The sequence below is a fragment of the Andrena cerasifolii genome, chromosome 6 (assembly GCF_050908995.1).
Source record: "Andrena cerasifolii isolate SP2316 chromosome 6, iyAndCera1_principal, whole genome shotgun sequence".
NCBI lineage: Eukaryota > Metazoa > Arthropoda > Insecta > Hymenoptera > Andrenidae > Andrena > Andrena cerasifolii.
In genome coordinates, this window is record NC_135123.1 from 12,284,069 (window position 1) to 12,305,973 (window position 21,905).

The following is a 21,905-nucleotide window of genomic DNA, read 5'->3' on the forward strand; positions in this document are numbered from 1 at the left end:
GAATGGACCATTCAAAGTTCTGTGAGGAAAAGAGTCGCGTAAACTTCGGATTCGGACGCAAAGAGGCTCTGCGGATTTTAATCACCGTGGACGAGATTGTATCCGCGCACTCGACGCGATCGAGCTCTTTGTATGATGCGTGATGGAAACTTTTCGTTTCGATATAAGCATATAGCCACGGTGCGCCACGCTTCGACTCTCGCGTTACGCGATTTGTATCCTGCATTTAACATTCGCCAATTCTTTTTTTTTTTTCAAACGGAAAGCTGAGTCACCGAAGCCTACGAAATTCTCGTTGCGCGCACGGAATGAATTGTGTTCCGTTGTATTTGGATTTTAACATTCCTTCAATATCGTAGAAACGATATCGATGTTTAAAAATATTTACACGCCCTCGATGCTCAAGTATCGTAGCTTGTTTTTATTTAAACGATGGCAGACGCTGCGTCACTGCTGGACGATTTACGTTACCATTCAAATAATCGATGCACGTGTCGAGCTGTTCGTGAATGTTACTCGCCTTTTTTCTCGTAGACGGTCATCACGATGCATGACCTTCCTTATTGGTTTCCTACTGTTTTGTAGATCCAAACATTAAGACGATGGAAACGTAGAACCTAGAAATACGGGGTCCTTTCTTCGTTGCACGGTTACGTAATTTGAGTGGAAAGAAAGCAAGGGGCCGAGTACATTCTTTTCATTCTGCCACAAATCGAAAATCGTAATTTATTTAAAAGGTCGCAAAGGTATTGAAGAAATATTGAAGTGGAACGAAAAGAAGAAACTCAATAAGAGTCTCGAAAGTGAAAATGTAACCACTGAATGCGTCCGAGCCATTCAGGCACTAACCGTTATGATTACAAAACGTGTCAATGCAGCTGGCATTAATGGTTGCAGGCCGTAAATAGAAAATCGTTTAGGTTGAAACTGTCGGGCGTTTAAGGACGCAGGAAGGACAACGCGAGGCTTGGCCAGAGAGATTGCAATAAGTAAACATCATTTTTTATGAAAGTATATAAGTCGTTTAATTAATCTCTGATTTCGTAGAAAAATCATTAGAACTTATCTTTACAAGTAAAAAGTCTTACGTTGCCAGGCAGGGTCGCCTTAACCAGACGGGAATATACATATATGTTCCGTAATTAGCATGCGTAACTAGTCGGTGATAATGAAAACAGCAGACATTAGCTTTTTTCCTTTTTGCATAGCCGTTATGTACATAATTCATAAAAAAAAAAACTGTCTTTGCATCTTTAAATAAATACTCTTTCTCGGTCAACGCGCTTATGCATCACAGATCACAGACACACTTAGGTACTTGGTTCACGGACGGCAAAGAAGCCTCGTTTTATGACTTATCACCGCTCCTCGTGCCTTTAGGTCCCTTCCTCTTAAGTACGCCTCGCATTAACTTGTTTTGCACAATGTACGGCGTGTGATACGCATAGTCGGAGGCAAGCGGGAGCTCACTTCTTCCCCGTGATTCCTCGCGTTCCGTGGTTGGCGTCTTCTTCGTCGATCGGTTTGCCTTCACAGGACGATCGAGAGACCTCGTGGGAGCCACTCCAGGGGCATTCTCTCGTTCCCATCGCCCGTCATCATTCCGCCGACGCCGGGAATGGTTCTCAATCATGCAGCAGTTCAAAGCTTCATTCGCAGCTTTAGGTATGATTTCTCAAGCATGCCAGTGACTCCACGTCACTGTTCTCGCGTCGTTTAAGCTGCCAATTGCGGCGGGATGATTTGCTGCGCGGACGTTATCCGCGGCGCTATGACTGGGAGCAGGCTCAATCTTAAAGGCGTGGACGCCATCTGTGTAATGGAAGCTTGCAGACCGGTGGGGCCGATGGTCGAGGACCTGTCCCTGGCGTGTCGCTTCACGTGCTTCGCCAAGTGATCGCTCCTCATGAATCTTCTTTGGCAAACGGTGCAGGCGAACTTCTTCTCGCCGGTGTGCGTGCGCTTGTGCCGCGAGAGTTCGTCGCTCCTTGAGAATCGTCTGCTGCAGTCTTCGTACGGGCACGAGAATGGCCGCTCTCCCGTGTGAGTGCGCGTATGCGCCTTTAAATGCGACGATTTGAAATAATTCTTGCCACAGCCTGGATGCTCGCATTCGTAGACTCGACGCCGCGCAGCGGACTCCGGCGCGGACACGGTGGACGTCGCAGCGGGGGCAGGCGCAGTTACCAATAACAGAGGCGCTCGGGGTAGAACCAAGGGAGATCCCAGGAGTCCAGTTACCATAATGGGCGCTGGCTTAGGTGCTAAAGGGTGCAATTTCGGTTGAGTAGTCTCACGATCCGTATTCTTGTTGTTCACGATGATCTCCTCCTTTCGTAGGCTCATTTTGAATTTCAGACTCTTGAGGACATTCTCCGGCTCCGCGGTGCGCCGACGCGTGGTCGGCTCCGACTGCGGGCTGGCGGACTGCTGTGGTTCACGCGGAACCGGTTGCAAAGAAATCGCGATAGTTTTTGGCGTCAAGTTGGCAGGGCTGTAGGTACCGTCCCGGTTGGCACGCATGATGACCGATGCCCGCGCGGGTTCTGGACTCGGTGGTGGCGTACCATCCAACAGTAGCTAACAGAAACAAATGGAAAATTGTTTAATTTCATTTTCGCGGCTAAAACTTATTATATCTTTTCTTTTACATTGTTGGGTGTAACGGTACGCGCATTATCACGTATTTATTCAATAGAAAGAAAGTATTTAATTTTTTTTTATCATCCAATGAGTATAAAAATATAAAAAAATTTTGAATCGCTTATCGTCAACTCAAGTGCCATCTATTCACGATAATGGTAATAGCCGGATTTTGTAAGTGATACCGTCGGAAGGTATAAAAAGCGTCTGCTCGCTGGATAAGCAACAAAAATGGTGTAAAGGAGTGAATGCACGCGGTAAACGGGGTCATCTTGCAAAACAACTTCATGGAGCATGCGCGCATGCACATTGGAGCGGCCACCCGATCGCCCGCGCGCGCGGAAAGAAAAAAAATCAAAACGATATAGAGCTCTGTATTTAAGATGCGGAGAAAGCGGTCCGGTAGATAAGACGGTGTATTTACCTTCGCCAATTCACAGTGCTCCACGCGTTGCCGTTTTCGAAGGGGCTCGTCCTCCTCCGAATCGGAGGGCTGCGGCGTAGGGGGTAAATTAGGCCGTGCATTTCCATCGACGTCTTTTTTCGTGTTTATCTCAGTATCCTTCGCTTTCTGCAAAAGCTTGTCCCCCAGAAGCGCTGCGACACTGAACGACGACTGGAGCGGCTCGATCTGTAAAAGAAACAAGAATCCCCTAATAAAATACCGCGAATTTTAAGCAATCAAATATGCTCTACCCGTTTATTAATAAAACGTAAAAGGACGAGCAAAATAACTAAATATAAATAAATAAATAAACAACAGGAAACGGTGGGATTATAAAAATCTGAGATCATTGCGGCAATTGATTGGGAATGTGGAGCAGGGCTGGGTCGTCGTTCCCAGCTGCGTTCGTATTTCGCGGGCGGTTGGCCTACGGCTGGCGGTACTTTTAATTCAGGCGGTGCACTTACGTGTTTGAGTTGGGGCGAGGCTGGCGGTGACAGAGGTGTCTGACTCGTATCCATCTTTCGTAAATGAAAAGGAAGAACGTGGCGAGAAGGTACGGTAGGTTAAAAGAGGCTCGGCCAGAGACGGGAGAACACGATCTCACGTACACGATGTATGCCTCGCGGAAAAAAGGCTCAGGGGACGTAACCGTTGGACGTCTGGTGAGGCAATGAAGCTTTCTCAGGTCGGTTAGCCCGACACGCCGTGCCCGTTGTGTGCGTGATCATGCGGCGCGCTCCACGTCCACCAATCCCGTCTAGGGGCTCGCCGTGGCCGGCCAATCGGGGCGACATTATCAGCCGACGACCGCGTGATCACAGGCGTGCTGTTCACGTGCTCGCGGTGTGACTGAGGCCGTGATCATGACGTCAGTCCGCGTGGCGCGCTCGCTCGATACGTCATGGTATCGCTGCGCTCCCTGAGCGTCATGCAGCTTCGACCCTCCTACACCTCCTTTCAAAGCAGCGACCCGTACCCGTGCCCGTTCCCTCTATCTCCCTGGCTCTTTTCTTCCTACGGCTCTTCCTCGACGCCGATCCGCGCGCAACAGAGGAACGGAACTCGAGAGTTGAGATGCATCGCGAGACACGGTGAGCCCCTGAATTACTCTTTCGCCACAATCGCATCGCCCCCCGGTCGCCTCGTTCAACGTTCACCTTTCGCAACTTTACGTATATACGCACGTATGTCTAAATGAACGTGCATAGTTGGTCAACATGTCTACGCTACCTCCTCTATTATGGGCAGACGAATGAATCAATGTAAATACCCTGACCCGTAATATCGTACTACGTTTGAAAACAAAGTTTTCGTCTCCAGTTACAGCAGCGTGCTACCGTCTTCGCCTCCTACTGTTTCTGTACGGTTTCACTGTATTTCTTCTTTTCGTCGTGGCTCTTTCTTCACACGTAACCGAATCGGTTTTCTAGGAACTGCGCTTTGCATCCTTGTTGTATGCACGCGATAGATTAATGACGGCCCCCCCGCTACTGTCGCTCTCGAAACGTATACAACGTTGATGCATTTTCTACCAGCCTGACGTTTATTGGTTTATTGCATCTGGAGTTTTTACTGCCACGCGCTGGCGTGGCTTTTCGCGTCGAGCGCGCGCGGCGAATGCCATGATAAGTAGAGAGTGTCGCGCGGGCAACTGAAAAATCTGGGGAAGCGAGGTCGCCGGGAGGTCGGATTTCAACGAGGAAGCATTCTGGCGCAGTCTGCCGTTAAATATATATCGGCCGCCCACTTAGCCACTGGTTAATTCGAATCCAGCTCGGACGGTGCTGGTCTTTGACTCCTCTTCGCCTCTTTCTCTTCCATCGTTTCCTCTTGTCTCGTCGTATTTTTCAGCTGCGTCCTCCCCGAGGAATAAATTGGTCCGCTGGACGGCTGATCGATAACGATGCGCGCTCGAACCACCGCCTTGAAACTTTTCGAGCAATTCCACGTTAATACTGACTAGGCTGGTGCAACGGAAACATATGGTACCATTTAAAGGAACAAGAACGTGACATTATTTCGAGGAACCGTAGAAAGAATTTACTCGCGCATAGAGCCTTCGATTCGTCGAGTTTGCTTCACTGTTCGCCCAATCATTTCTCACGAAGTTTTGATTCAGAAACGCGGAAACCGTCGCAAACCGAGGCAATGTAACTAACGCGGCGCGTATCACGGCAGCGTACTAAAATAAGATGGAGCCGCGAGGAGATAACCAATAGTTAAACGCATAAACAACAGCCTGACAACTGATGTTTATTACGCGCCATTAATTACATTGTGTTCGGTGTGATTTTCACCTTGGAGACGCGCCTATGAGCGAGAATCCTTATTTACTATTCCGAACACCTACTCCTCCGTCTCCGAGATCTTTCGCGACCTTCGCGATGGAGCGCACACGTAGTCCTAATCTATATTAATAAGATTATCGACGCGCGAAATATCGATTGATCTCCGCCTAATGCGATTCGCCCGGCGTGACCCAGTTACATGCGGTGCCTCCTCAAAACGCAATTTCCAATTCCCTTCAATTGTCACGCGACAATTGAAGAAACCCCATTAACCAATCGCGTTGCTCCCACGGCCAGGAAACATAACTTTAAGGCCGAAAATTCGAAAAACCTTCGAGGCAACGAGCAATCCTGTTCCACGCTCTCCCGGCTGCAAAATGCAGGGATAATAGAACAAAGCGCGGACAGGCCGAATTGCCAATCTCTAAGCGCGACATGGAAGGGCTTTACTTCGTATCGAAGTCCCGCATTCGGCGTCGCAGTCATTTGGAAAAACACAACACGTCAGAGTCGGCTTCGAAAATGGAGCATTCCGTCGCACGCCGTTACCTAATCGCGCTCGGTACATGGAGATTTATAATTGCGCGCTCTTATCAGTGCGTGTCTGCTGCGTCTTCGTGACGATTCATTAAGAGCGATGCCTGTCGCATCGGCGAGGCTTGCAAAACAAGCGTCGCCGTTGGACGGTGACGAGTACAGTTTCGTAGTTGCCCAGGGGCAGCCGCAGGTGGAGGTGTGCAATTGAGGAACGCCCTTGTCGGCTTCTACGCGGACTTTCCACGTGGCCATTAGTTGTTTTTCTCTATCTTCGCTTTCAGAGCGTGCCCCCTTATCACGAGCGGTTAGCAATCGCGTGGAATATTACTATGTAAATTCTTCTTCCTCGATGCTCTTGTGTTTCTAGTAAATTTGATCTTATCGTTCGGTATCTCCCCCGCCCCGCCTCGCCCCGTTGCATTATCTCTGTAACTGCAATTTATGTTGGCGCAGCGATTAGGACATTCGATAGCCGGCCCGCTCTCACATTTACGCCCGGGTCCCCGTGAATCCGGCGTCTCGGGTCTTCGTGATTAGAAACGCATAAACGCGAGCCCCGTCAATTATTCATTTCGTAACGATACGGTATCACGAAATTTACCCACGGTTTCATCACTCCTCTTTATCTGGGCCTCGGTGTAATGCACCCGGTCTCGTCGCTTTTAATAATTTCACCCCCTCCCCCCCCCCTCCACCGCTGTTTAATTAGCTTAATATCGATGCCCGTGGACAGCACGCGTTGCCAGCCGATTTCACGAATTCAAAGGCTACCAATGTCCACGATAGTCAACAAGGGAATCATTCGACGGACTCGTGATCGGCGATCGTGCGCCGCACTTCTGCTCGCGCCTTTATCTCCGCGTAACTTCGCCGTTAACGCCGCGAGAAGTGTCGCTGACTTTGTTTTTAAAACTCGCCGAGTATCTAGCCTGCCTCGCCGGATACATCCGGACGATTACCCGAAACGCAGCCGCGAGACCGGCGCCGAAAGTGGGAAAGTGTATCGTGCGGAACGGATCCTCTCAAAAACACCCGTATCTCCATCCCGCTTTCCCCTGGACGGAGGGCCTCAAGGTCGAGCGCACGACCTTCCCGGTCTTCGCGTACCGTTCTGCAACACAAATTAATTATACCACCTAGGTGGCTGCACGCTGCTCGCATCTCAAAACGTTCCGCAGAAAAAGGAGCAGACCGAGCAAAGATACGATCGAAGAGCGACTTCGAGGCTCAATGCTGATTGTTCGTAAAGCTGATACAAGATGTTTTTAAAGCCGCAGGGTTAACTCAATAATGTTCTCGTTATTGGGAGTAGCTTCCTACAAACGAGTTCAAGCCGATGTTTTCATCGAATCGATGTTTATCTGTAGCTACTTACGTTCTTTTTATCAGGTGTTATGGAGGGTCCTTCAGAGCGCGTGATTCTTTGTCTGCAAACCCACGGGCAAGACTTCTTCAGTTTTTATCAATGCGAAGCCTCATCTCGGAACACGCCCGTACATTCATCGCTATTGTGTTCGATTGTATTCAGGGAATTCCCCTACGTCATCAGTGTTTTGAACTTTTGATCGTAGTTCCGACGGAAACTAAGGATTTAACAACGGTTATACTTGAGAAATTAATACATCGCTCCAGGGCCGTTCCTGGCGGGGGTGCAGAAGGTGCCCCCGCACCTGGGCGGGCAAACCTAGGGGCGGCCGCAGGCCGTTTATTTATGTAAAAATTTTATTAATAAGAATAATAATCGAAACTCTTTTCCATGATAACTGTTTAAAATTATGTATGTATAGATATAAAAGTAAACACTGTATATGAAATGCTTAATTATAGAATATTGAATTAATAAGGGCGGCAATATTGTTTTTGCACCTGAGCGGCCAAAACTCAGGAACGGCCCTGCATCGCGCCCAAGTTACGGCGACTATAACAATTCTCGTGTTCCACTCCCTACCGTCATCCTTATTTTCAGTGATCTTTACGCCTGGTCGGTGTTGTCCTTTGCCGGACCTTCGATCAACTCTGATAGAATTACGAGCACCTTAACGCCTTAACCTTGTTTGAGCACCGTTGGGAATTTTATCCACTTGTTTTTGGCATCGCCTGCAAATACTACTCAATTACGATAGCTGAGACGTCGGAGAGCTTCTATGTTACGGTACTCACGGCTCTGAGAGCGCGGGGCGTGTCTGATGTTAAACGGGTCAGAGCCCTTCGCGGTAAGTATCACGCAAAACACGGCGCACGGCTAAAAATACCTTGAATGGACCAGCTTTCGTACACACGTCGAACGTTTGTTGTTGTTTCGCGTGGCCCGATAACGAACGCAGCTCGGTGAACCGCCTGAACCTCGAACAGCGGCGAATTATAAAATATCGGTAATGGCAACGGGAGCAATTGGTCTTCGGCGTGTTTACGTTCGAGGAAACGGTGCCACCGCGAAGATCCCATCGCGGGAGCTTGGTAGTCGATGTTGGCCTTCCTGAGACATCGTCGAAGATCAGTTGGAAAAAACACGGTGACATCAGGCGAAAATAAATATGGAAGATAAAAATGATTTGTGGGAACGGAAAGGTTTTAGCCTTGGGAGAGCGATTCTGTTGATAATGGAAGCATTCGATTTGTTTCAGGAATGTGTACGTATCGTCAGTGACTATTCAGCTTCAACTATTTTCACTGACTAGTAATCCTCTTAGGCTACCGAAATTCACTTCTCTATTAGTACGCGTTAAACGCTGATACATGCTAACTTTTAATAAAATCGATTTATAGGTATGAAATACAAGTCTCATTCACTCTCCATATCCTTATTTACACTGTCCAGTACACCAGATAAAATCAAGATGCATTTCGCTATTCGCAATAAAAAACATAGTTCCGTTGGTACACATGTTGTCTTTAATACCAACCGTTGCCAGTTTATAAAAAATCCCAGCTCGATTATCGGGCAACGATATAGCGCAGAATGTCTCTTGCAACTTCACTGAGTCACTGTAGATGACGCTAGAGAGCTTTCGAAACTTACCACCTAATAATTGCAAGTTTTCATGAGAAATCCAAAGGCGAAACGAGCTGTAGAACAATATATAAAAACTTCAAGAAGAACGATCAAGCGTAAACTAAAAATCACGTGCTATTAAACTGTGCACTTCTCTTGTTCATTATTTTTCCCATTACAGAGAGAGCAAGTAGATATGAACAGAGATTACAGTTACTCAACGATTATATTCCCTTTAACAAAACGACAAAGATATGACTTCTCACAAGGAAAGTCTCCATCGAAAAGATTATCCAATATTAAACGCACAGGTTAGACAAGAACAGTGATAGTTTGGCGCATTACCGCCATCTGGAAGCCCCAGCAAGATTCCCAGCCGGTAAATGCATCGTTCAAAATTTCCCGCCTTCAGGATCGGAATGCGCGCGGTAGGCGGAGTCAGTTCTGCTACACGGCATCCCCACTCCGACGCGTGGTCACGCTGCATCCGCAGGAGTGGGGGTTGTTGGTACCCGCGTTTGTTTAGTTGCTCGCTGACAGCGGCCGCGGTACGTGGTGTTTTGGTGCGCGTATGCGTTCTCCGTCGGCGCCTGTGCGTGAAAAGACCGCGAGCAAGGGGAGAAGAAGGAACGTTCCGAAACGGGAAGGGAAGATCGTGTTCCGTCAGCGGCGTACACATTGTTCGGTGATCGGGGGAACGTTGTTGTGCTTCGAAAGTGTCCTCTCTCGCGCTTGTCTCGTCCACTTGTCCTGGCTTTGTCCGTAACTAGCAAATCAGCCTGCTTCGTCTTAAACGCCCCCTGTACTCGTTGCGTGTGCTGTGTCACCTGTTATATGTCGACGACGTCACGGCGACCTGGTACGACCGATCCACGTCTTCGCGCCCGTACCAGCAACGATGTCGAGCATGTCGGCGCTGATTTGGTGATGGCAGAGCGCAGAGGATGTCACGCCGCAAGCAGAGCAACCCGAAACCGCTGAAACGTGAGTCGCGACCGATGTGATTCCTTCTGTTTTATGTTATTTTCATCCCGTCTCGCTTTCGTTCGCTCGCTATGCGTCTGTATAATGTACGTTGATATCGCGCGCTGCGTGACGCGCGTTAAAATCGTGTTTGTCGCGGCACACCCGGGAGAACGGGTTTCTCGCGGGCCGGCCGTGCTTTTAGCCGGCCGCCACGTTGCTTGACAGGTGATTGGGCATCGTTGGTTGTCAGGCCGCGTCTCTGCTCGCCCGTTTATGTGCCCTCGCGAACTGTCTCGACCGATTCGCGTCGCCTGTGAATTCTTCTTCCATGCAACAACACTCGCCGCCATTTTTTCTTCCTTGTTTTGCCTGCCACGAGCGTGTTCGAACTTGCAGCGGGTTGTCAGCCAATCAGCGCCCGCGTCCCGGCGTGTATTCGCGGGAATTTTCGTAGGCATACCGGAACTCGATTGCAAGCAGTTGAAACGTCGAAACGGCAGCGTCTAATTTCCCTGCACGATTTTTCTTCGAGACTAATCTCGTAAAAGGTGTGTTTCGTAAGATTGTACGAATTTGTTCGATTCGGACGCTCACCCAGAGTTACTTGTCCGATGAAAAAGGGCCGCTGTCATAATCGACAGGTTCATCGTTGTCAGCTGACCTTAGGTGCTCGCGGGTCACGTGGTCCACACGCACACAGCGCTCGACCGCGTGCTACTCCAATAGCGCGGAAAACCTTTGCGTCTCACTTATACAATATTATTATTGAAATTACAGTTGATATGAGATTACTGAGACCAATTATTATTGCCCTCGTGTCTTTCATCGCTCTGTAAAGCAAAATATTTGATTCTCTGGTGAAGTATTCTAGGTCTCCGAATCAGGAATTCTTTCATTTATAATGTGAAATGTATGGCTCGAAGGGATCCAGATTATTTTTCAGAGGAAATATTTAATACTGAGCAGTCTATAAGATTTCACAATGATCTGTTATAAGCATTCATTTATTTTTGTTGCTGGTGCATAAAATTGATGTTCGATCGATCTTTTCACCGGAATCGATGAACTTATCTATTCCAGTCTCGCTATGGCGTTCAAGTTTCACCAAAGTAGGGATAGATGGTGTTGACGACCTTTCGTCTTCTGCTTTGTGCGTACTGCTTTGTCTACTCCCGTAGGGTAGCCGAAGTAAAGCAATGTAAGCACATCTGCTAGGGTACTCGTAAACAAGGTTATCGTTGACTCGGTGCCTCGCAGGCAGGTTTCGAGACGTTCGATTCTACGAAGCTTCCTTTACGTTAAGCTTCCCATTCAGTCTAGTAGCGTTGTATTCGAAGTATTTTTCCTGACTTTACTGTCCTCTCTTACTTTACAAACGAGTGAGAGCAATGACGGAGTCAATATAACATTTAAACGTTAGATTGAAAAGTACTGTATTACCGCAAGTGTGTATGTATGCTAATTATTCTCTTCTTTATACCTCGACATCGCTCAATCGCTTATACATTCAGTTAGATACGAAATCTAGAATAGATCATCTAGCAAAGTTCTCAACGGCCTTTCCTCCGACCGCACATATTCTTCCTGCCGACACTAAATTAAAACCGAAAGAAACAGCCGAAACCGCCAAGAATTTAGCGAAACTGCCATCTTCCTACTCTCGAATATTGCAGCCCGATTCTTTTAAACTACCACTGTAGAACCTGAAATTCCAGTGTATGAAACACGTCGAAGGATCCCACTCTCCGATGCCCGCGATGCCGAACGCGTGCCCTTACGCAACAGCGAAACGGCACGCGTTATTCGCGTCGCCAATTAAAAGCATCGACCTTCCCCGATCGTTATCGTATCGTAGGTTCTCGCGGTCGTTGCACAAATCCGTATCAGCGGTTCTTTCCCGATCTCAGCGTAAAACGATCGAGGCCAGGGAGATCGGCGGGCGGCCGATTCGATCGGGGATCCATGGTACCTCGCGGATCACGTGGCCCCCCCTCGATCACGAAACTTCGCCGTCCACTTTCACGTGGCCGCGACTCGGACTCGTCGAACCGGCTGTCTCTCTCCTTCCTCTCGCCGTTTCTTCCCCCCTCCCCTCCGGCCGATCTTTGCGCCGCGTTTATTATTCGCGGGCCTTTTTTTTTAAAGCCTCCCACCCCGATCGGCGTACGGTCGATGCACGTCGCGGCGGTTTTTCGTGGAACTGGCTCTCTGCCGCGGCCGGGTCCACCTCTTCCCTGGTCGCCCGGACGTTAATGTCCCCGTAATTAATGCGAGCCGCGCGTCGCGTCGCAACTGTGGCCCGCGCGCGTGACCGCTAATTGGGAGCATAATTGAGTTAATAACGAGCCGCAAGTGAAGTAGCGCGCGTCCACCGGCTCTCGTTTATGTCGCTGCTCCTTCAATCCACCCCACTCGCTTCCAAAAAGGGCCCTCCGCCGGGCCCCGCTTGCCTCGTCTCCTCCAACACGTCCAGTTCATCCGAAACTGAAAGCACCCCCGAGAGATCCTCGAATCGTCCTCGATACGCGCACGTAAGCTCCGCACGACGGCGGACCGTTACTTGAAAGTGGAAAAACGTATGCAGTCTTCGGGAGTCGTCGTAGCTTCAAAGAAATCGTTAAAATTTACGGCGCGGCGCGCGCCAATACGTGCCTGAAATTCACGAGGGAATAACGCGATCGCCTCGGAGATTCAGCTATCTCCTCTTATCGGCGGATTCTGAAGTGAGCGCGCTCCCGCTCCCGGACGGTTGCACAAGCGAAAGTTCGGCTCCGATTTCGGGAAAGGACGCGCGCGATTACGCCCGGCGCGTACAAGATACGTTGCTCGCGGAAGAGGCACGGTGCACGGCGGCGAACGCACGATAAGCGGGCCAGTCGCGAGATTAAAAATAATTGACGTCACACGCGGGGCCTGTTTATCTGCCCGCGTCCACCGAGTCGCGCGTTTTTCTTCTCCTCGGCTGCGATCCACCATCTCGTGAGAAGCCATCGTCGAACAGGAAATCCATGGATCCGCGGGGGGGAAGCAGGGAGGGATGGGAGCCGTTTATCGCGCGGGCATCTGCGGGAGTCGGGGAAAACTGTTTTACCTTTTTGGATATCGCCGCCGCGTCATCGCCTCGGCTCGCCTTATTACCAGCAAGCTCCTTATTGCGTCGCTTCTATTTGCCCGAGGAAGTGGCGATAGGCGGATTGGAGAGGCATTAGTTTCTTCTTTCCATCGCGATACGCATACGCAGCGGCGCACAGCTGGGAAATTTAGCGATTTTATGACCGAAACCAGAAAAATAAATTTTTCAATTCGACAGAATAAATGCAAATGTCATTGAAGAACTAATATGAGTATCAAATGCCACCGATTTTGTAGACTCGCAAATGTTTATGTTCACGCGAGGTTAGACCGATCGCAAAGAATTGATCCAGATTTTCAAGTTGCTTCAAACACTTATATTGCGTTATCCAAAGATCTGAAAATAATTTGAAGGCAGGGATTCAATTGCTGGTGGTGCGTAAGATATCTTTTTGTCCTCAAAATAATTATGTTTCGGTTTTTAATACGTAATTTATACAATTTTTAAAGTAGTGTTTTAGAAATAACCTTTTCATATAAGAATCAATTTTCAATACATAAAATAGCTATCAATCCCATAATATCCTGCAATGATTTTCATTCCTATTTTACTTTCGACTATTTTGATTCTATAAATGCAATTATTAATTGCTAATAGATGCTAATCTTGTAATTATATGCATTTTTTTAAACACGATCCAGTGTGTTTTGTCTAACATACGATATAACTGTGGCCGAGACTGGTTCACATGTTATACATTACAAACCTTTTTATTCTTTTTTAAACGATTTTATTCAGCTTCGATCCTCTGTTTGATTGTTTGTATTATGTATGTTTGTTTGTCGTCAGAAGCGATAACTCTTCTGCTATGCTCTGCTGTACTGTAGCAGAGGCATGCTCTAACAAAGAAAAAAGTGTATAAATGTAAATAATAAAAAAATCTTTATCGTTCGTAATTTTTGTAAGTGCTGTTTTTCGGATAATTTAGTTTTCTCATATATTAGAACGTAAAAGTGCCGAATTTTATATATTAGAAATAAGTTTTGAGGTTTCGACCGCGGGAATGGATATAGTTCTTCAATTGCCATTTGTATTAAATTTGTAAAATTAAAAAATTTCATTTCTGTAGTTTTGGCCATAAAATCGCAAAATTTCTCCACTGCGCGGCGGATTTAAGGAAAAGGCACAGGTGGCAAACATTCTGGGACACCCTGTATACATAACAGAATTGAAAATAAATCTACAACCAAAGAAAATAGTGTTTGGACAAAATCAAAATTTTTTTTTGATCTTACACTGCGGATACGGGAGCCAATCTTTCCACCGCAATTTGAATTAAATACGGGCTCCCGTGGAAAATATACATAAGTAGAATCGCAAAATTATGCCTGTAGATTTCGATTGCAAACGAAATCGCGTTCTCCTGGCGCGAGTGGTCTTTAGCACCGCAACAGCCGCGAGATTAATTCCGCGGAATCTTATTGGGAGTCGGGCAGAGAGAGAGAGAGTTCCCTCTGAATGCGATCCAGGGTCGATCGAAGCACCGCGTCAATAACGAGAAACATCCATCCCCCTTTTAATCTCGATTATTTTCCGTTGAAAACGCGCCGTTCCGATTTATCGAGTACCGCGGCTGGATGGGGCTGGCGGAGGTTGGGTGACTCGAGGATGAAGAAGGAGGAGAGGCTCGCCTTGTATCGTGTCGGTAATCGACGATGCCAGGGGATAAAAGGTGCCCCGCGGAGAGGCAGCAATCACCCCCCGTCGAGCCCAGCCGTCAAATTAATAACCAATGATTTTATAGAATGTTTTATTGAATCGTGTTCCCCGTAAATAATATCTCCGCGCGCCATCGACTCGCCTCGAAGTGACCGAAAGGCGCGGGGGAGTGGTAGTCGACAGGGGTAGAAAGGGGAGGAGGATGATCGTTTCGTTGTAATCGTTGTCGACGCGCTAATAGCGACGACTTGGCCGCGTCTATCTCCCCTCGTCCTCCACGCTTTCTCGCTTATTCGCGTGTTGCTCGCTGCGTCTCGCGAGATCGTCGATAACGACACCTTTCCTCGTCGTCTTTTCCCATCTTTTCTGTGTGATAATGCATCCGTTGGTTTGTGTACGGTCGCTTTTCTTGTGCGGTTGGGGGTGGTGGTGTGGATGTTACTCAGGGGGGTTGGAAAGATTTGATTAAACCCTTGTATACTAAATTGACCTGCCTTGTGTTAATTTGCATTGCACTGGCAATACGGGCACATGACTGCTTCTTTGAACTCGGTCACTACTTAGTAGACAAGGGATTGACAAATTTTGAATTATCTTCTTGTATTCTATTAATAAACAAAAGCAAATGGTATTTAGTTACGTTTACTCGAAAGTCCTTTCAAGCCAGAATCCTACAGTACACAATTCCTTCCACACATTCGATTCAGTTCTCAGGAGAAATCATCCCCGTTTCTCCCACACTGATAGGTGGCCCTCCTTAAACTACGTAAGGGTAATTTTGGCGAATTCTTACGCCCTCTCTCCCCCAGTACAAGAATTCGTAAGAGTTGATATTCCAACCCTCTCCTTACGTAATATTTTTTACATTTAATTTTTTACATTTAATTATTATTGAAATTAGGATAATAAATATTACGTAAGACGCTACCTGACTTTCTTCCTCCCCTTGTAAGAAAACGTAAGAAATTCACGACCTCCTCCTCCCCAAAATGCCTTACGTAATTTAAGGACGACCTCTAGTCACACTCTCACTCCACGTAACTGCACTTGTTTCCCCAGAAACAAGCCCCCATAGAAATCAGTCTGCACCTGTAGCCCACACTCCACGCGATATATCCGAAAACGCAGCGATCTAGACGGTTAATCACGTCCCTTGTGTCTGCGAACGATAGAGGGGAATCGAATATCCCGCGGGGCGGAGATCCCCAAAATCTCGCGGTGGAATCTATCGTACAAAGGGGGGGGACCAGGTTCCCTTCGGCTCGTTGAAGGAACGGCACAAAAGCGAAGTCGCAAATTCCGTTGGTGGCCGGTTACCCGCGAACAGTCGTCGCTGGCTATCAGTGTCGATCGGCGGGCGGTGTGCGCGCAATGAGCGGGTGACGTGAAAGGGACGGGAAGGGTGGTTAGTGGAGAGGCAAGAAACAAGTGGAGAAGGAGGCAGATGGAAAGAGGAGGGAAAAGATAGAAGAAGAGAAGGGAAGGTCCATCAGCGTCCCTTATCTCGCTGAACCGGGTCCCTTATTCCGCGCAAACGCATGAATCCGCTGCAGATCTGTCTCTCCTCCGTCGTTCACCAGCATCCCTCTCGTTTCTCCTCTATCCGTGGGCCTGGCTCCTCCGTTTCGGGCCGCGTGCGTTGCCTCCCTTTCGTGTCTTCTTCGCGGAGAAACGCGGCAGAAGACAAGTATCGCGGCGCTGATCTCGTCTAGTTAGCCCTTCTCTCCTTTCTCTCCGTCGCCGTCGTCTTTCCCTTCGTTGTTCGTGCCTGCCTCTTCCTCTCCTCGCCCCTCTTGCCCGCGGTGGCCGTCCATCGGCGGGTTCTCGCGGTGAGCAGCCCGGGAGAGGATCGGGAGAGGGCCCAGGAGAAGACCGTGGCGGCCCTCCGCGTCGCCGTCCCTTCCTGCCTCTTGCCGAGCGAGAGAGGAACCGATACAGGCGTTCTCTCGACTCGGCTCATAAATACACGGCGAAGGAAGAGGAGAGGCGGCTGCCGCTGCTGCCGCCGCTACACAGGCCCAGGGAGGCCGCGTACACACGCGTGCACAGACGTGCACACATTCACGCACACACTGCCGCGGGGAGGAAGGACGAAGGGCGAGCCTACAAATTGCTACACCGCATTGTGGTGTCACTCGAGCCTGTTACGACACGGCCCTGGCATCGCTGGAATGGTGTCCGCGAGCTCTCCTTCTTTCTCCTTCCCTTGTCCCTTCGCGAGGCCCTCTTCCGCCGCCACGGTGTCAACCAGCCTTCGTACCAGCTTTACACGCGTGTAAACGCGGCTTTACGCCGATAACCGCGATGTACCTCCCGATGCTGGACACACAACTGGCCCCTTTCTTTCATTCTCTGGGACTGCACGACGACGCGGCTTTTCCTTCTTTTTTTTTACCCGTCTCCCTCTCTCTCTCTCTCTGTCTCCGTTCGCCACCAGACGACTCGCCGATACTCGCCACGAGTCCGTTCTGAGAATCGTTCTTTTTCGATGGTCTACTCCCCCGATAAGGTTTAATAGAATCGTGGCGGGGCACGACCGCAGCTGATGCGGCCGGGACATGTGTTCCGCGTTAAGAGCGCGGCCATCGGGTTTCTCCCTCGTTTCGGGAGAGTCGTTAAACGAGGAATGCAACGCGCCGATGGAAAGTGGGAGTTTCTCTTGGGATACCTGACCCTGTACTGCTTAGCGTACTCGATCGATTTCTGCTCCTTCCCTGCCTCTCCATTATTTAAACATTCTTACGGTCTCTCGCGAAATTTCCAGGGGAGCGCGATATTAAAAAGTACACACGCGGAAACTGTCGATGCTGTACCTCTTCCAGCCCGGTAATGCGGCTCTCGATTGCCGTTCGCGTGATGAAATTCGGCCCCAAAGCGCGCAGACAACAAACGTTCGACCAGTGAATGGGGGTTGATGGGCGCGCACCGTTGGAATAAAATCGGCCCGGACGAATTGAGCGTGATCGAGATCGCGGATACGAGAGCTCGCGTATCGGTGAACGGGCGAAACGGGTAGGTCCAAAAATGGCGCGACCTCTACACGTGCGCGGAGCGGATCCGCGTGCTGCACACGCCGACGCGACGCGACGGGGACGCGCGGCGCAAAAAGAGCCTTTGCGGAGCGCGAGAGGCACGATCGCGATACCGTATCGGCCTGACATTCCGAGTGAATATTAGCGTAATGAGCTGATACCCACCGATAGTAGATTTTAACCTGCCGACCGTCACGTTCGTACGATCCGCCGATCAAAAGCATCGCGACGACTAATCGGGGAATACGCGCGACCGGCCGACGATGGACGCGCGCGGATACGAATAATCTCTGGGTAGCTCTCGGCCTCTCGAAACAATGCGCTGCCGTATCTGGACGTTTAGTTTGTGCGCTTGCCTTATCGTCGGTCACTTTTGTCTCGATCGTCGCACTTTTAATAAATCCCGATGCTCTCCTCTCGCTCGTGTCCTAATTACGCGGATCGTTAGCGGCGGGTTCGGGGACCTCTCGAACCGTTCTGTCGACTTTTAATCGCGAGCCGCTACTTTCGGATCTGCGATTGTCTCTTGTCGTCGGAGATGACGGAGGTCGATAAGGCAGCGTTATCAGCGGCCCCCTTTTGTTTAGTTCGTAGGTACAGTGGGTCCTTTTGCATTATTACAAATATGAGGTGACTTTTGAACTTTGGTAGATTCGTTTTGGTAGTTAGTTTGAGTAGCAATGGCGCGATAGATCGAGTCCCCTGCTTCCTCTGTTTCTCGATCTTTGCGCACCAAGTTCGCATGGCACCCTGTAGACACGATCCTCTATCCTATTACCGTTGTCTCTGGCCTCGTGCTGGCGGTTTTAGGGCCCCGATACCAGACAGATTAGCCTCGCAGCGAAGCGTCTGCGTTTTCTCAAGTCTTCAGATAAACTGGACAGGAGACGGAGCAAGGGTAGCTGCTCGTTCCTGATCACGATAGGCCTGTCTGTATGCGTGCGCTTGCCCATACTGACGCACGGGAACTAATGCGGGCAACACTTGTCCGTATCTGCGCATTGATATTGGAATAACTGTGGTACTTCTGACCACCATTCGGATACCATTGGGATATAATTTTTTCACCGCTCGAGTTCGTGTGATCTGGTTTCAAGGACAGGGTGGAAGCAGGACTCGTGGTAAAATGGAATGGACGATGATTTTCCGAGGGGAAAGTGTGGACGTCTTCTTCGTTCGAGAATAATTAGTTTAAAGATTGTTAGGAGCAACTGCTGTTTGAGGAGGAGTATCAGTGAGTTTTCTCACGAAGAGTTATTACATTTCGCACGTAGAAATTCATTGGAACACAGTAACAATTTGTACTGCTGCATTTCCTCTGTATTTCTAACAGTCTTCAGGCCAACTTTTCTGAACAGCATTCCACAATTTTAACTTCTACTTGAACATAGAATCGTACCACAATCGCTCCGAACCTGCCAACTCTCAAATTCTCGACCACACATAAAAGGAAAGAGGAAACATTGAATGTGACAAAATAGCGTTATCGAGAAAATCAAGTTTCAACACTTTAGTCCATGGATTTAATTTTCTTCGTAAATAAGTTCTTATTTTACCTTGACGACAGAAGCTTGTGCTTAGGGGAAAAATATGAAAAATTCTCTTCTTACATTTCTCTCTTTCACATTTCCTCTTTTTAACCAGTATACCAAATCTTCAACGTTATCTTACGGGTGTATTTGAACTTTATAATCCTTTGTGATTCGACAGTTATGTAGTTCCATTTGCCACCAACAAAATGTGCTATAAATCGCAAAATCACAACAAAAAAAGGAACATTCCCGGTTTGTCCCACCGTTCATATGTAGATATCCATATTCCTGCATTATCTGCAAAGGCTTTCGAAACGCGCCTATCCCAGCACAATGACGAGCTGCACATAGGGAGCAGAAGGTGCAGAGAAGAGCAGCGGACTGGTTCTCGAAGGCATGCACGCCACCATATGAAAGAACAGAGGGAATGCGCGCACGGCTGCGCGGCCAGTTTCGCGACTCTTCCAAATATATCGCTCATTAGCGTTAACTGATCGGAAGAACGAGGAGTTTCTTCTTCTCGTGTGCCGATTGGGAGGGTCCGCGGCGGTGGTAGATCGCATCTGATCTCGGTCAGAGCGATTTGGCCCGTTGTTTGGTCCCGCGGCCGGGATCAGATAATCGTGTCCCGCTCTCGCAACTGGAGTAAGTATTCCGCGAACGATTCCTACGATAGGTGGTAGGCATTCCGGGTCCTTTTATTCCGCGCTGCTATCCGGGCAGATGCTGTGGGCGGCGGAGGAGGAGGGACGTGTCAAATAGGCCCGCGTGCACGTGGAAGTAACGGGAAGCCTCTCGAAGTGAAATCGGTACAGCGAAACGAGACACGGCTGGCATTATGCACGAAAACTCGTGTATATACCCGCTGATTAATGCGGATCGAGGATCTGCGGCGATAGCCGCGGGTAGAAGCGTCAGATTCGTTAACGGGAGAGAGTGTAGGTGTGTCGGTGCGTGTTGTGTCATTTCTTAACAATTTCTGCCCTGCTTGGTCGGCTGCCGACGCCGGGCCTGGTATCTCGAGTGCTCCTTTCCTCCTCAATCATCGGGGCTTATCCATGCCTCTTCAGATAAGAGTGGCGCCTCGGTCATTTCGTGGCAGTACCGGCCTCGAATTCTCCCGATCGAGATAGCGTAAAATTAAGGACGACCTTTCGATGGCAATTAAACCACGGCCGAGGCTGCGGCCGACGAATAAACACGTCCCTCGTCGCCACCGTCGCCCCGATACAATGCACGCGAACGATCTTCGATGAGAACGAGGAATTAGAACCGCGAGGGGTGGGAGATTGCGCGATACTCTCGAGGTTCTTTTCTCAATGGGGAGCAGGATTTCCTTTTCCCCGAAATTTCTAACTTTATAAGCCCTCTACTTTTTTTTTATAAATATCTACTCCTTGCTCCCTCTCCTCCTGTTACTTTACATTCAGATCAGTTTGATAGTGTCGAGCGTGGTCCGCGAGAAAATCGGGTTGGAAGGCGTTATCGGATGGACGTTATCAGCGAGAAAGCTTCTTCTAGCGGGCTGGTAAGGCGCGCTCGATATCGTCCATAAAATCGTGTGCTCGTTGGCCTTATGGTGGACGCGTAAGGGCGTCACGAAACTCTGCGGGCCTGTGCGCCTCTCTTTCCTTGGTTTTCGTGAGGCTGTGCACGTGTGCTATCGACAGACACATGTACGACCGTTTATTCGCCCAGAGACTCACACTAGCGCACGGTTACCTGTCGGGAGATGCATAGATAAGAAGGTGGAATGAGGTGATGCCGCTCCTCGGTCTTTCTTAAATGTCCTCCGTCTCTGTTCGTCGTTCACGAGCTGTTCCCTCTCTTCTCTGTCTCTCCCTATCGCGCGCTCTCTCTCTCTCTCTCTCTCTCTCTGGTGCCCGGGTCTTTTGTCCCTCTTCCGCGCCCGAGCCACCCACGTGCTCGCGCTTTAAACAGCGCTCGTCGACGAGCCACGGAATGACGTGTCACGTCGGGAACGAGGAACAGAGCGATCGCGTGGGTTACACGTAATCAGTCTTCGCTGAGAAATTGATATTGGCTTCCACGGGCACGGGGGAAAAGACTAATCGCTGTTAAGCCTGCTGGCTGCTCCGAACAGGACGAGCCTGAAGCTGCATGCTTCGCGTATGACGGATAAAAGTTTATTTACTACGATGGGATACCTGTTACTTTATGCTGTTGCAACGTCACGCGCGCGGACTGGTTCCTTAGGTGATCCAGTCGACCACGTGGGCTAGTTTCTTATCAGTACTTGGGTCTTAATTTGTTCCTTATCGAGCTGCACTGCTTACGAGCTGTAATCGGTCTACTCAAATAGGGGAGCAAGGATTTTATCCGACGCTGTTTGGATATAGAATTTGGGTAGATCGTGGGTGGGGAGTAGAATACACTTGGTGGACTCTCTGAATGGGAATCTTACTGGGTACAGAGTCCTTAAGGGTGCTGGACACAAGAGGGTGTACTTCTACTTTGAGACTAGACCAAGTGTAGTGGCTCTATTCCAGTGTTTCCCAACCTTTTTTTGACTCGCAATCCCCTTTTATAATACTCAAATAACCCGCGATACCCGATATAAGGTAAATTTAATAAGGTAAAGAAAACACATTGAAAATAGGTATTTCAGAATATAATTCTGACTTGATAATTAAAATAAATAAGTGCTAAAAATC

At 49.0% G+C, this 21,905-nt stretch overlaps 2 protein-coding genes across 2 annotated transcripts in view; one reads left to right on the plus strand and one right to left on the minus strand.

Moving 5' to 3' along the window:
• Nucleotides 1-999: 999 nt before the first annotated feature.
• LOC143369835 (uncharacterized) lies at nt 1,000-5,100 on the minus strand. The gene is made up of 3 exons (XM_076814217.1): nt 3,556-5,100; nt 3,068-3,274; nt 1,000-2,580 (listed from the first exon to the last, which is right to left on the minus strand). The coding sequence occupies exons 1-3, from the start codon at nt 3,607-3,609 to the stop codon at nt 1,717-1,719; spliced, it is 1,125 nt and encodes a 374-aa protein (XP_076670332.1). The 5' UTR covers nt 3,610-5,100; the 3' UTR covers nt 1,000-1,716.
• Nucleotides 5,101-9,419: 4,319 nt separating this feature from the next.
• Nucleotides 9,420-21,905, plus strand: part of Ush (Zinc finger protein ush) — a 168,273-nt gene continuing 155,787 nt past the window's right edge. Inside the window, exon 1 of the mRNA XM_076814207.1 lies at nt 9,420-9,892. Within this exon, the coding sequence (XP_076670322.1) occupies nt 9,853-9,892 (40 nt within the window). The 5' untranslated portion in view covers nt 9,420-9,852. The remainder of the gene's footprint in view (nt 9,893-21,905) is intronic.